This window comes from Carlito syrichta, unplaced genomic scaffold, assembly GCF_000164805.1.
Source record: "Carlito syrichta isolate Samal-C Ts95f unplaced genomic scaffold, Tarsius_syrichta-2.0.1 Scaffold311525, whole genome shotgun sequence".
Taxonomy (NCBI): Eukaryota; Metazoa; Chordata; class Mammalia; order Primates; family Tarsiidae; genus Carlito; species Carlito syrichta.
The window spans coordinates 153419-168596 of record NW_007255621.1 but is presented as its reverse complement, the minus strand read 5'-3'; the positions used below and the strand labels follow the sequence as shown (position 1 = coordinate 168596).

Here is a 15178-nt window from a genome sequence, read left to right as displayed (position 1 = left end):
CTCATTAAATATGCTCTGTGTTGCTTTGAAATATATCACACAAATAAAAGACTCTTGTTATAGACGCTTTGTAGCATAAAAATAATTAAGTACAATTACATGTATATTGTTAATCAATTCTCTGATAGTTGAGACTCTTCAATAATGGAGAAATTGTATTTTTTCTGTAGTTGCATTTCAGGATTTGTGTCCATATGGCCATGGAACTGTCCCTAGTCTTCATGATACACGTGAAGGTGTGCTTTGTTATATTTTATTCCTATATTCTTATTTAGTACATATATGTTGTTTTACGTTTATTTTTTGAATCATGCTAATTTTACTACATAGCATGTAGTATAGTATATTTAATATACATATAATATTTTTATGTAACATATACATTGAATATTTCATGAGACTGTCATGATATATGAAATACATTATGTATTTCTCTGACAAAGAAAGTATTTACACGTTTTATTAATTTTACGTCTTTGTGAATAGATATATACAGTATTGGCAAATCTTTGTATATGAGGAAGTTCATGGGAAGTTCTGTATTTTAGATGTTAATGAGTGTCTTGAGAGCCCAGGCATCTGTTCAAATGGTCAGTGTATCAACACCGATGGATCTTTTCGCTGTGAATGTCCAATGGGCTACAACCTTGATTACACTGGAGTACGCTGTGTGGGTGAGTGTTGGCTCCACATTACAGAATGTTCAAGTTCTATTTTTAATTTTCACATCCAGCAAAAGATCTCTGTCATCCTGGGTGGCGGTAAGATTTACAAAGCCAAGATAAGTAGCTAGTAATGGATTTCTTTACCCATCCTACTGTTTCCAGTATGACCTGATTTCTGTGACAATGGAGAGCGTTGCCCAATCTCAACCAGATATACAAAATACGATGTGTCTAGAAACTTAAAATTGCCAAAACCTCTAACTGGGAAAAAGGATTCATTTTACTTTATGACTTTTATTTTATTTTATGACATACCTGCTCTTGAGGCCTACATTCCTCATCTGGATTTTGATTATTTAGAGCAAGCATTGCTGTCTGGGGGGTCAGAGCATTGCACACTGATCCTTCAGGGTCCTCTGCACTGCATAACAGCCAGCCAGCCAAGGCCAAGGGTGAACCGGGGTCATGTGTGTCCTTCTCAGATCCTGGAAATGTGTGAGACCCAGTGTGAATCTTCATGGGCATGTCAAACTAAAACTTCTTTGTGGCACTTTCCAATTTTTTTTTCAGATACTGATGAGTGTTCAATCGGCAATCCATGTGGAAATGGTACATGCACCAATGTTATTGGAAGTTTTGAATGTAATTGCAATGAAGGCTTTGAGCCAGGGCCCATGATGAATTGTGAAGGTAAGTGATCTTTGTCTTAAGCATTATTTCTTCTTCATATATAGAGTGTTTTTTAATATCTCAATCTTCATTTATATTGTTTCTAATAATCTGATGATGAGCATATGGCTTTTTAAAATTTCCCTCTTGCATACTTACAATAGCTGCTCTAAAGCCCTTGTGTGATAATTCCAGCATCTGGGCCATTGCAGGGTTATCACCGGTTGATTTTCTTTTCCCTTGAAATTGGGTCACATTTTCCTGGATTTTCAACATGTTGTTTAATTTTGGATTTATACCCTGGATATTGTAAATGCTGTGTTCTCGAATCAGTTATATTACCTTAAAGAATATTGATGCTTTTGTCTTAACAGTCAGTTAACTTGCATAGACACAGCAGCAGATCTTCAGGCCTGTAGAGGATAGTGGCTCATATTTCAGCTCTGTTCTTTAAACCTTAACGGTTTTAAGCTTCTTTGATTTTTGCCCCACACATGCATAGTATGACTAGTCACGCAACTTGGGCTATGTATGGCACAGTCATGCAACTTGGGCTGAGCAGATTTTAAAAACTAGTGTTTCTCCTTTCCTGTCCCTCTCCTTTCCAGAGTTCCCCTCTCTTTAGCAGCCTTGTTTGCCCCAAGGTTCCCGCCTCTAGTTCCTCTTGATGGAATCTCAGAAAGTTTTAGCTACCAGGTGCTGCCACTGCCACGCTGTGGTCATCTGTAGAGTAATTTCGAAGAAAAAAAAATTAATGTGGAAATTACTCCCGATGTTTGCTCTTAGGTTCAACTCACCACTAAAATCTTCAAGTACTTTTCATATCTTTCCCAGAATATATAGCTGTTACTTGTTAGAAGATGAGTTTGTTAGGTACCAAATTCTACATACTGGAAATGGAAGTTCTCCTATCCTCCTGCTTTCTGTATAACCACCAAGTAAATATATCAGCATTTATTCAAACAAATAAATATAGTTCTATGCTGAGCACATGGCTGTCCATTTCTTTGATCAGATATCAATGAATGTGCTCAGAACCCACTGCTGTGTGCTTTCCGCTGCATGAACACCTTTGGGTCCTATGAATGCACGTGCCCAGTTGGCTATGCCCTCAGAGAAGATCAAAAGATGTGCAAAGGTAAGGCCACAAATAAGGGAGTAGTTAGAACTTTATTTACCATGCTGGAAATATATATTTAATGGTGTTATAGTTCTTAGCTAGCTTCTTCTAGAACTTTGCAAAAATATACATTATAGCATTTTTTTAATTGGTAGATTTCCATACCTAGGTAACTTGACACATCAAGTCAGAGGTAAGATGTGCTGAGGAGTCCACTATTGTCATACTCTTGGACTCTGATTAAAGCAAAGATTGCCCTCCTCTGAACTTATCATTGGGACCAGTGCTGAAACTGTTATACAACAGTTGACTGGGCTTCCCCTTTCTCTATCATATGATTAGACTACATGTTAAAAGGCAGAAGACCACACATATGACTTAAAAGTACTAACCTGTAGCCTGCTCTGGAGAATGTATTTTTGCTTTTTTTCCATTAAAAATATTTTATAGATCTGGATGAATGTGCTGAAGGGCTGCATGACTGTGAATCTAGGGGCATGATGTGTAAGAATCTGATCGGCACCTTTATGTGCATCTGCCCCCCTGGCATGGCCCGGAGACCTGATGGAGAAGGCTGTGTAGGTAAGCTCTAAGGGGGAATGTCTGCTTATGTAATGCCCCTGCTTTCAGCCTCATTAATGGCACTGTTCCCACATCATCTTGACTGCAAACCAAGTATTTTCCCAGCTGTTTCAAAGCTGTGCTATGGCTAGCTTTCTTCCATATCAGGGTTTATGCCAATATAATAGGTTCTGGATTGTGGCGATTATGCCTGCTCAAGAACATATGCCTTTTGTTTTTCATACTCCTGTGTCCTGTAAATCTAAAACATGAGATTTCGAAGTATAAAAAAAACTCTTGAAACAGCTCTGTTCGTGTGGCAAAATAAAAGTATGAGGTAATGGTCTTATTTTTGTGTCATTTGAAGAGTTATCTTAAAAAGGCAAATAATCTCTAGACCTTTATTCTAGGCTGGACATTTCTATGACTTTGGTTATATTTTTGCATATATCCAGACCTCAGTTAATACATTTATAAAGGGAAAAGGTAGGACTATGACTTTTTTGTCACATGCCAAACTTTCATGACATTGTAAGTTGGTCGTTACTCCCATATTCATTATCTCAGCACTTTCTAAAAGCATTGTCACCAGGACAAGGCAGACAACTACACAGACTTTCTCCTCAAGAATAAGTGACGCTCCTCCTTTAATTAAGAACCCTCTGCTCCCTTCCTAACCTCTAGTACCAAGAAAAGTGTAGGTATTTTTAGAGGGACATCTGAAGATTACTGATAATTTCATATTTTTGAAAAATATATTAAAATAACAAGATTTTTTTAAAAATGAATCTATTAGTGATTACTGGTGCTAGGAGTCATAATGTTAGAATGGCTGCAAATGGGCAGTAGGGATCCCTTTGGAGATGGAAATGTTCTACAATGGGATTGTGGTGATGGTTGCCCAACCCTGTCATTTACTAAAAATCATCGAATTGTACACTTAAAATGGGAATGTTTATGGCATGTAAATTATACCTCAATAAAGCTGTTTTAAGAAATGAATCTACCACAGGAAAATAAATTATAAGGATGTTCACTACAGTGCTGTTTGTAATAAAACTAACAGCAACAAAAAGAAAACCACTTAATTGCCCATCATAAAAGGATAGGTAAATAAATACAACATATCCATGCTATGAAATATGAAGCAGTGAAAAGGAATAAGATATATGTGTGCATGTACTAATACAGAAAAAACTCTAAACAGGCAGTTAAAGAACAATATAATGCAATGTGCTGTATTTTAAATAAAAGTGTAAATAATACTATGTTTTCTAGGTACATATGCAAACAAGTAAATACATAGAAGAAATTTAAAAAGATAAACCCAAATTCATAGAAGAAAATACCTCCAATGAAGATATTGATGTTAGAGGCTACTAGTCTGAAGTGATTTTAACTTTATCTGTCAATTTTAATTTTTTACAAAAGAGTGAATTCCTCAATTACATATGCAATATAAAATTGATTTTTAAATGTGTGTAACAGCTGTTCAAATTATGTTTGGATGTTATAGTTTCTTTTTATTTGTTAGATATTTCATTCAAATGCACTACTTAATAAAGTTAAAAATAGATCTACTTTAGAGATTTAGTTATGCAGTTATTCTTTCAAAAACACTACTCTTTCGAGTTCTGTAAATTCAAAAAATTAACCTAGTCTCCTAAATCATATGTACATTCCTCAAAATCTAGCACAGGACAAAATGTTAACATATTTGAAAGGGAGGAAATCAACATTATGAGTCATGCTGTCTTCTTACTGAACATGAGACTCATTTTTATTTATTTCTCTCTTTTTAAATTTATTTGAAGAAGTTTTTGTTTTAATTGTATCTGGCTAAAGTACTTAGAAGTGTGTTTTACTTTTTTTTTTTTTTTTTTGCGTAGGAGTCTCACTCTGTCACCCAGACTGGAGTGCAGTGGTCACTCCCGGCCCCTGGAGCCTCGACCTGCTGGGCTCCGGCAATCCTTCCGCCTCAGCCTTCCAAGTAGCTGGAACTACAGGCGCGCGCTACCACACCCGGATAATTTTTTGATTTATTGTAGAGATGAGGTCTCGCCAAGTTGCACAGTTGGGTCTCGAACCCGTGGGCTCAGGCAATTCACTCACCTCGGCCTCCCAAAGCGTGGATTACAGGCTGAGCCACCGAGCCCAGCATATTTTACTTTTTATACATGAAAAACTTATTTTTCTAACTAGCTAAGTTTTACATTATACTGTCATTATAGTTATTAGATATGTTTCCTGAAAAGAGGGAGTGAGCATTGTGATCAGGTTAAAACCTAGATTTCTTGTCCTGGATCTGCCATAAATGAGCTGGATGGCTTTAGAGTGATTTAATTCTCTGTTCTTTAGTTTCCTCATCTGTATAGTGAAAAATGTAATTGGTAGCAGGTTGAGGAGGCGAGATTACGTCTGCCCTTGCTCTGATATTCCATGATCCTATAAACTTACTTTTTCAAAGAAAAGACCACAGAGCAGCATTCTGCATTTGTATTTTTTTCATTATTAAAAGACACTACGAAAGATATCGATTCTGGAACTTTTCTGATCCTCAAGTTTTTCATTATGCCATGCCAATAGCTGAAACATCTGCAAATTTTTTTTTCATTATCAGAAAATTCTTTGTAAAAAAGTTTCATGCAGACACTATGTTTTTAAAATTTGAAATTCCACAAGAAACAGCCAAAATGTTGTTATAAGTAAAAAGTGTTTGCAAAAGTCAGGATGAAAAAGTCACAAAAAATCAACTAAATACAGGGAAACTGTCAGGGGAGAGGGGTGGGATTGGCAGTTGAGGGGAACTGCTAGGGAAGGGAGGGGCATACCTCATCAACAAGGGTACCTGCATAATCAACGTTTGTATACCTAACCCTGAATTGTACCCCATATCTTTATAACAAAATAAATAAATAAAAATAAAAATAGAAGACAGCTAAAAAAAATACAGAATACATGAAATTGGAAGACAAATGGAATTACCCAAAAAAAAGTCTATTGCAACCAAAACTAAAAACAGTACAGTCTTGGTCAGTGGTCCCCAACCTTTTTGGCATCAGGGATCAGTTTCATGGAAGACAATTTTTCCACAATGTGGTAGGGAGGCAGGAATCTCAGGCATTAGATTCTCATTAGGAGCATGCAACCTAGATTCCTCGCATACACAGTTCACAATGGGGTTTGCCCTGCTACAAGAATCTAATGCCCCACTGATCTGACAGGAGGCAGAGCTCCACTCTCCTGCTGCCTCCGTCCTGCTGTACAGCCAGGTTTCTAACAAGCCATGAACGGGAGTTAGGGACCCCTAGTCTAGGGAATTAAAGTTATGTAGGAAGTCTAAAACCTCTCTAAAGAAAACTGTAAACTTAATCAGAGATGGAGTCTTGACTATGCAATATATTATGCCCTGTAATTATTTCTTAAACAAATAAATTATTCAATAAATCGAATAACTAGAAACATTTTACCCAAATCATTAAATTTTCTTTTTTAGACTTTGGCAAACTATTCCAAGTTTTAATAGTTTATCCAACAATCTTTAATTAGAAGATCAGGGACATAGGAGAACGAGAGTAGTATGGATTGTTTTTGTAGAGATCTAGTTCACTACAGTGTCAAAAGAGGTCGATGTGAAAGAAAAAACAGTGCCATGTTAATTAATGTTAAACTAGTCTCTTAGACATGGAGGCTGCCAGAGGTAAGGCAGGAAGAGGAGAAGCTACCACTAGAGACCTTAAGGCTTAAAGAATTGTACTCAGAGCCACACTGACACCTTAAATTACCTGAAAGCCTGTGTGTTATGTCCCCAGGGCAGAGAGCATGACCTATTTGATGAAAGAATATTCAATCAAAAAATATTAATTGCAACTATTGATTCTGCCCAGTTCAGCACCAGTGACCTGTGACACTATTTTTCAACAAGTAGCTGAGCTGGAGAAAAGCAATCAAAGATAAAATAATGACACAAGACCAGTGTAGCTGGAACTTGTGCAGGAGGGTGGCATGAAGTGAGGTTCAAAGGTAGTCAAATGCATTGAATACCATGATAAAGAATTTGGTTTTATGCTAAAGGTATTATGGCAGAGTGATTCAGAGTGTAGGCCTTGTAGATGGACTATGAATATGAGAAATCTAGTTTCATATCTACTAATCTGTGATATTGGACAAGTTGTCTTGACTATGTGCTTCAAATTCCTCGTGGAAAAACAAAAAGGAATTATGAGAACTTCCAGAGAGGATAAAAGAATTTATGTAAAACATTTAGTACAATTTTTGGCATATAGTAAAATTTCAATTGTTAATTATTGTCTAATTTTCATTTTTAAAGATCTATGGCTGTCTTGTAGATAGGGCATTTTAAGGAGGTAAAAGCAGATTCAGAACAGATTCAGAAAATATGTTGGAAATAATCAATGGATTGGATTGCTGATGGAGTGATTTGATATGGTGGATGAAGAGGGGTATAAAAGATGAGCCCTAAGATTTTTTTATTTGAGTAACTAAAGTAAATTACTAACCTACTTTATGCTGCTATTAACTGTGGAAGAGACTGGAAGAAGCAGGTTTGATTAAGGGCACTGAATAAAAGTTCTGTTTTAACCAAGCTAAGTGTCAGATATATAGTAGCTTTCCAAGCAGAATATCAGGTAGGCAGACATATTTTTGAGCCATAAATGTAAATTGCTAGTAGTTAGGTAGTGTTTGAAAAATCATGGGATGGGTAAGAACACCAAAAGAGAGATTATAGAGAGTAGAAGAAGCAGTGACTAGACCCTGGGCACTCCAATTTTTAGAATGACTAAAAAAAGCAGTCAGCAAGATAGGAAGTTCTTCAGTAATGTAACATCTTTAGAATTTTTAAAAAATGGATGATTCCAGCAGTTAGGGAGTGGTCACTTTTGTATAATGCTACAAAGATGTGGGCTAACATATAGACAGACATAATATTAGATTTGCTGACCTTTTAAGAAGTTTCAGTGGAGGGTAGAGCACGTGGTGAAGGAAAGAATCAGAAATGAGGAAGTAGAAATGATTACCATATGTCATTCTTTCAAGAAATTTTGTACTGAAAGAGAATAAAGAAATGTGGCAGTAGCTGGAGAAGCAATATGGGACTAAGAGAGTTTTGCTTTGTTTTGTTTTCATGATGGAAGTTACTAGAGAATGTATGCTGAATAAATGATTCCTGGAACAGGGAGCATTCTGAAACCTTGGAAAGCAATCCAGTGTACAAATTTAAAGGCTGGCCTTTGAGAAAAACCAAAGATACTTTAGTTGTTGAAAGAGGGCAAAAGGTTGAAAGTGAGGACACAACCAGGATTGGAATAGTCATTTTTTTAGAAAATGGGAGCATGAGCACACTAGGAAGTATGGCTGTCAGGGCTGTCAAGGAAAGATTGCATATCCATTTGAGATTTGAGTCATGAATTAAAATGACACCTGTTTTCCTCCAGCCTGTTGTGCCACACTGAATTAGGCACAGAGTGGGTAAAAGTAGGTGAATATTGGACAAGAGTGACCAGGAGAGTGAAAAGGTCAATGATTGGCAATCCTGATGTGGCCCACAAATTGTCAAAGGATAGAAATTCCAATCTTGGAAATTAAAATGTCATAGAGAGAGCAGTATCACCCCAATATATACCTTGGTGAAGTTATAAATTTTAACGACAGAAAAAAAAGTAAGCTGTTTTTAACTTCTCTCAGTAATTCTTAATGCCAGTGGCAATAAGGCAACAGTAATCTAAGAATTTGAGGCACAAGTCATCTTTCTAGTATAAAAGCTGTATTATGCGTCGTCAAACATAGAGGAACTCAAGCAGTAAGAGCTCTTTTTGAAAGTAATAATTCAGACAACTCAAATAAAAGTCAGGATAAAGGCAAATGACATTAGAGATAGGATTAGATCAAGATGGCATAACTTGCATTTTCAGATTCTAGAAATAGCAAACTATAAAACTTTTAAAAATCTATGACTTATTTAGTTCATTACTTTTGTATGTACTTTTAAATTTCTGTAATGATGGGGTTTTTTTGGTCCTAAAAGGGAAAAATGTTAACTACATAAGACAAATCATGATGAATTTCAAAACAAAGTGAAAATTCTTAAAGTTTCTAGAGAGAAAAAACAGATTTCTTACAAAAGAATAGCAACACTGAGTAAAAAGACAAAGGAGCAATATTTTCAAAACATTCCAAGGGAAAATAATTTGGAATTGAAATTCTATACTTAATCAGGTGTGAAAATGAACAAAATAAGATGTCAGAAATCCGTTTTAGAATCCGTTTATTTACCATCCACATACTCTATCTGAAATAATTACCAAACTATATACGTTAATATGTTTTATAAAAAATTAACCTAAGAGGAAATAATAGACTTTTTGAAGCAATGGTGACCCAAGAAACCAGTAAACCTCATTATTTAGTTTAAATAGATGCCTATAATACATTAAAAATTTAACAAACCAAAACTAGATCACATCAACGTGGCGGGTACAGGAAGAGAGCAAAGTAAATTCCTGTCTCGTTACTTGTTATGGCCAGAAGCTTTGAAACCTTCTTCTTGATGTTGATAGAAAAGCACACGCTAAAAATGTGTATTGAAATTGTTTAATAGTTACCTATAGGAAGAAGATTTTAACTTCCAAATATGATTTTGGGGCAACAGGATGGCGACTGATACAGCAAATGTTGAGAGAAAGGGAAGTAGCACAGTAAATATAAAACAATATAAGACAGCAGATAAGAATCTAAACACACAAGTAATCATGATAGGTATAAATAGCTTAAATTGCTGGTTAAAGGGCAAATATATTTTTTAAAATTCTTTTTAAATTCAGTGAGGTTCTTTTTAATAGAATTTTGCCTAAATCAAAATGTAAGACAGGCCGGGTTTGGTGACTCAGTCTTTAATCCCAGCACTTTGGGAGGCTGAGGCAAGTGGATTGACTGAGCCCGCAGGTTCGAGACCAGCCCAGGCAACTTGGAGAGCCCTCGTCTCTACAATAAATTAAAAAATTAGCCGGGCGTGGTAGCACGCACCTCTAGTTCCAGCTACTTGGGAGGCTGAAGCAGAAGGATCATCAGAGCCCAGCAGGTCAACGCTGGGGTGGCCGTGAGTGTGCCACTGCACTTCAGTCTGGGCAATGGAGTGAGACTCCAACTCAAAAAAAAAAAAAGTGAGATAAGTTGAAAATAAAGGGATAGCACAAGGTATACAAGGCAAAGACTAATAAAAGGAAAGCACATGCAAAATAAATGTCAGTAAATTGAAGACTAAAAAGTTAAAAAATATAAAAATGAAAGCCATTTATCAAAAGAAAAAATATCATGAGTTTTCTTACACTTCTAACATCATGGCTTCAACAAAAATGCAAACAAAATTTACAAAATATCAACCAAAAAAACCCCACAATAAGTAAGGGTGTAGAAAATTTTAATAAAATAATTTTGTTCAAATAGATTTATCACCAATCAAAAGAGCAATGCCTCTTGAATTCCCTTTCCCATTAATTGCCCTCACACACCGCCGCTGTTTGTGTAATTTTACTCAAAGCCAGTCTTAGAGCTTGTCCTTTATTCCTGACCTATGTGGTTTTTACCCTACTTGTCAACCCTACCTGCCACACACTACCCATCTGCCTTTCTCTCATATAATATAAACTGACATCCTTTTCTCCAAAGTTTTTCTCCTTGCTTGGTGTCTCAAGGCAATTTTATCCCTTTTGGAGATAATTTTCAATTCCATGTCAAACACCAGCCTTCCCTGCAGGTGGGAAAGAAAATGAAGACACTACCTTAAGAAAGAACTTTCCTAAAAAATTAAATAAAGCTAAAACTAAGCCGGGCTCGGTGGTTCAGCCTGTAATCCCGCGCCTTTGGGAGGTTGAGGTGAGTGGATTGCCTGAGTCCGCGGGTTCGAGACCCGCCTGGGCAGTGAGACCTCATCTCTACAATAAATCAAAAAATCAGCCAGGCGTGGTAGTGCATGCCTGTAATCCCGGCTACTCGGAAGGCTGAGGCGGAAGGATCGCTGGAGCCCAGCAGGTCGAGGCTGTGATGGCCGGGAGCGGCCACTGCACTCCAGTATGGGTGACAGAGTGAGACTCCAACTCAGGGAAAAAAAAAAAAAAAGCTAAAACTAAATATTCACACATAACTATTTTTAATCTCATCATATTAGTATTTTGGTGCAGAAGTTTTAAATAAGATATAACCCTTTAGAAGATTATTTGTAAATTATTACAAATCACTCATTATTCATATTATCTGTTTTCCTGAAGATGAAAATGAATGTAGGACCAAGCCAGGAATCTGTGAAAATGGGCGTTGTGTTAACATTATTGGAAGCTATAGGTGTGAGTGTAATGAAGGATTCCAGTCAAGTTCTTCAGGCACAGAATGCCTTGGTAAGTTGATATCTGAATATATTCTATTTGGTAGAGAAAACAACTGTGCTATGATGTCATCACAAAAAAGCTCCACATATATATTCTTGTCTACTAGACAAAAGACCCCAATCTGACTAGCCTGTGTACCTCTTCCTATGCTCTATTCAAATGACATATTTGTATGTGTGTGTGTTGTGTGCACATCTTTGTGTAATGTGAATGACAATCTTACATAGTCTTTCCAAAATTAAGATTAATTAAGTTCTGTGGAAAATTTGACTTTAATAAAACTTGCATCAGGGGATGATTTAATTCCAAAAGAAAATATTTGTGATATGAGGTAAGGGCTGCCAAAATTAATAAAATTAATGTATTTTAAGTAAATGCCACATTTCAAAAATACAGTGAAGATTAATTTTTATATTGTGGTACAGAAAGATGTATTGCAAAACATTTTCTTGTGAAAAATACAAATCTCAGACATTATGTTATATTTTAATGCCAAAATGCATATGTTATAAGCCACTGTAGTTAGTTATGGCAGCCAAAAAGTATATTGTAAAATTTAAGGCAAACAAAGAGAAATAAGAGGAGTAAGACTGTTTGACTCATCACTTCATTTAGCATAAAAAGAGCTTGTTTTAGCTGTATCGGGCTCTCCTCAGAATAATATCATCTGCTTCAGATCAGTCTTTTAGGAAATAAGAAAAGTAACCCACATAAAAAGTTTAATTTTCTGCTCATATTATTAATAGTTTTACTAGGATGCTTTATAAAACTGTACTAAAGAATTTGTCTTGCCCTTTACGTAAGAACAATCCCTCACTCATACTAAAAAAAAAAAAAAATCCTACTCAATTCGAAATGGTTGAACAGTCTTTTAGCTGTAGTAATTATGAGAGATTAGATTGAATAAGTACCAAACTCATAAAACATAATCTAGAATTTGTTTTCCAAAAGCAAATCTTGGTACTTATTTGCCTATTTAAAGAGAAATATGATTTTCCTTTCAGTTGTATTCTACAAAAATGATAGTCCACTATCATTTAGTTGCTAGTGGACTGAAGAGAAAAAGTTCATCTAATTCTAGAGTATAGTATCACTTTTCATCAAATTTAATAAATTAGCCTATAGTGAAAGAACTCTATGAACTGACTACAAAGCTTTATAATCAAGCTGTCTTAAGCAATGTGACTGTTCATATAAAATAAATACTTATCTTTTAAAAAATTATTTCTAAAAAAGAAGCCTTGATTGCTCTATTTAATTTGAAAGCCAAGATAATGAAGTGTCAGTTTCATGACCTTAACTCTTACTACTTTGCCATTTCAGACAATCGGCAGGGCCTCTGCTTTGCAGAGGTATTGCAGACAATGTGTCAGATGGCATCCAGCAGCCGCAATCTTGTCACTAAGTCAGAATGCTGCTGCGATGGTGGGCGAGGCTGGGGCCACCAGTGTGAACTTTGCCCACTTCCTGGAACTGCCCAATACAAAAAGATTTGTCCTCATGGTCCAGGATACACCACTGATGGAAGAGGTAAGGAGTTGAGGAAATTTATGCATTTTGTCAACACAGTGAATTTCATTAATCCAGATCAGTTTGAAGGAAAAGGTAAAAACTGATACAAGAAAAATAATAGTCAAAATATTTGTATGTTGATATTTATAATTGACATATTTCATATATGTATCTAGAAAGAACATTCTCATTAATGCTTTAGAGATTTTAAAAGATTTGATTGTCCCATCAAACTTAAGATGTGGAGTTTATTATTTCCATTTAACAAGATGAGGAAAGTGAAGCACAAAGCTAAGGTAACAGTAAGTAATTTTCCCAAGATCACATCCTTTTTAAGAGAGTAGATCCAAGAATGGAGCACATCTACTTGCTCCCAAGGCCATGCTTGTAACCCCCAAACTATACTTGTCTTATTTGAAAAAATAATGCTTATTTGAATGTACACAAAAACTCATCCTATATGCAGCATCTTTACAAACTAGCAAGTCTCATACTTGATTAGTAGTTTTCATTTTTTGTACAGCCAACTGATAAAATAATGTCCTAAAAAAATACCATTTTCTTCCATTTCTATATGAATTCCCAACCTGTGTATGACTACTTTGCTAATAAATGCTTCTCTTCAGCAAATTGAATTAGAGGCTAACCCATAGGAAACGATCACAAATTCCAAATAAGTTGGACTTCAAAGAGGCAGTTTTCTAGATCCCCCCGTATAATTCATACTTAGATTTTAAAATGAGTAGTCTTAAATAGGGCTTTCAACATAGCATTCCTTTGTTTCTCTCTTTCCATCACTTCAGGTTATTTTTCTATCCCTTCCATGTTGCCATCTACCTGAATGATAAAAAGGTACTCAAGCACTGTTATAAATGTTCGCTGTTAGTTATCTCATCTTAATTTCTCTTAGTTTCCAACCAGTTTTACCCTCGCATATATAACTTCTATTTGTTTTCGGTTTTGTGGTACACAGATATTGATGAATGTAAGGTAATGCCAAACCTCTGCACCAATGGTCAGTGCATCAACACGATGGGCTCATTTCGGTGCTTCTGCAAAGTTGGCTACACTACAGACATCAGTGGAACCTCTTGCATAGGTAAGGCTAGGCACCTCTGTGTGGGAGGTAATCAACTACTGTTTTCTACAAACCACTTACTGTCAAGAGAGTATCCTTATTACAGAGATTTGGAATGTACATTTTATTTAAATGATGCCATCATAGCATTTGACCTTTGTCTAATAATGTGGGCTGTAGAATTATTCATTTAAAAAAAAAAAATCTGTTCATACAGGGAAACATGAAAACTACAAGTATATACTTTCAACATTTTGTATTTTAAAATAAAATATAAAAGAGCACATTTGTTTGTCATTCTTTTGATGAAGGAAAAGAGCTATCTTTCTTGTAAATTTGTGTTTATGTATATAGAGAGACTATTTTGCTTGTTTCTCATAGCTATTTTTTGCACAAAGTATGCAAAGTAAGCATCGTCTAAAATTTCCAGAGCAGTCTCAGTACAGAATCCTTTTACAATTTTATAATTTATTTTTCTCATTTTTTTTACCCACGCCATTTTATGACAATTGTTAGAGAGGGGACTTGCCTTCACTGAGTCTTTCCAAAGCATTCAGCCATTTTCATTAATGAAAACATCTTTCCTCTTTCATATTTCATCATCTTACTTGATATTTCATCAAAATTCCTATTCCAATAACAAATGAGCATAAAAGGTTAAGAACAACCAAAGTGACTCTAGGTAAGCATCTAACTCACTTGATCCAAATAGAAGGGTGTGAGTGTAACAGAGGACAGGATAATCATGCGCATTCAGCATTCTGTGGACATTACCCAAGTATGTTCTGTGGAGAAAGTGGAGATTTTCTGCGATCAGTCAGAGACCTAGTAGGAAAGAGGTGGCATATTTCAATGAGAACAGTTCAAGGAGTGTATGTCTATAAGGGTGTGTGCAGAATGTTCAGAAACCAGGAGGGATAGTGCTATGTGCTGTGGCTATACCATTCCTGGCCAGAAAAGAGGGAGAGATTATTGGAACTTGGAAGAAGGAAGTTGTATCAGAGGGTGCCCAGAGAGGACCTGTGACCTCTGCTCCAGTGACCGAGCTGGTCTGAGCCCATCTTGCAGGGAGGAGGTTTAGGAAATAAGGGCCAGTCCGAAGACAGAGAGCAAGAGAGCTTGCTGATGGTGTCCGTGGAGCTCAGCCTCCTGGGCTCGAGAGCTGGATGGA

At 36.0% G+C, this 15178-nt stretch overlaps 1 protein-coding gene across 1 annotated transcript in view; it reads left to right on the top strand.

Annotated features, from left to right (window-relative positions):
• Window positions 1-15178, top strand: part of FBN2 (fibrillin 2) — a 256177-nt gene that overhangs the window by 227551 nt on the left and 13448 nt on the right. The window contains exons 51-58 of the mRNA XM_008068800.2: window positions 171-236; window positions 549-674; window positions 1236-1355; window positions 2350-2472; window positions 2905-3036; window positions 11301-11426; window positions 12741-12947; window positions 13903-14028. Coding sequence (XP_008066991.1) covers window positions 171-236; window positions 549-674; window positions 1236-1355; window positions 2350-2472; window positions 2905-3036; window positions 11301-11426; window positions 12741-12947; window positions 13903-14028 — 1026 coding nt within the window. The remainder of the gene's footprint in view (window positions 1-170; window positions 237-548; window positions 675-1235; window positions 1356-2349; window positions 2473-2904; window positions 3037-11300; window positions 11427-12740; window positions 12948-13902; window positions 14029-15178) is intronic.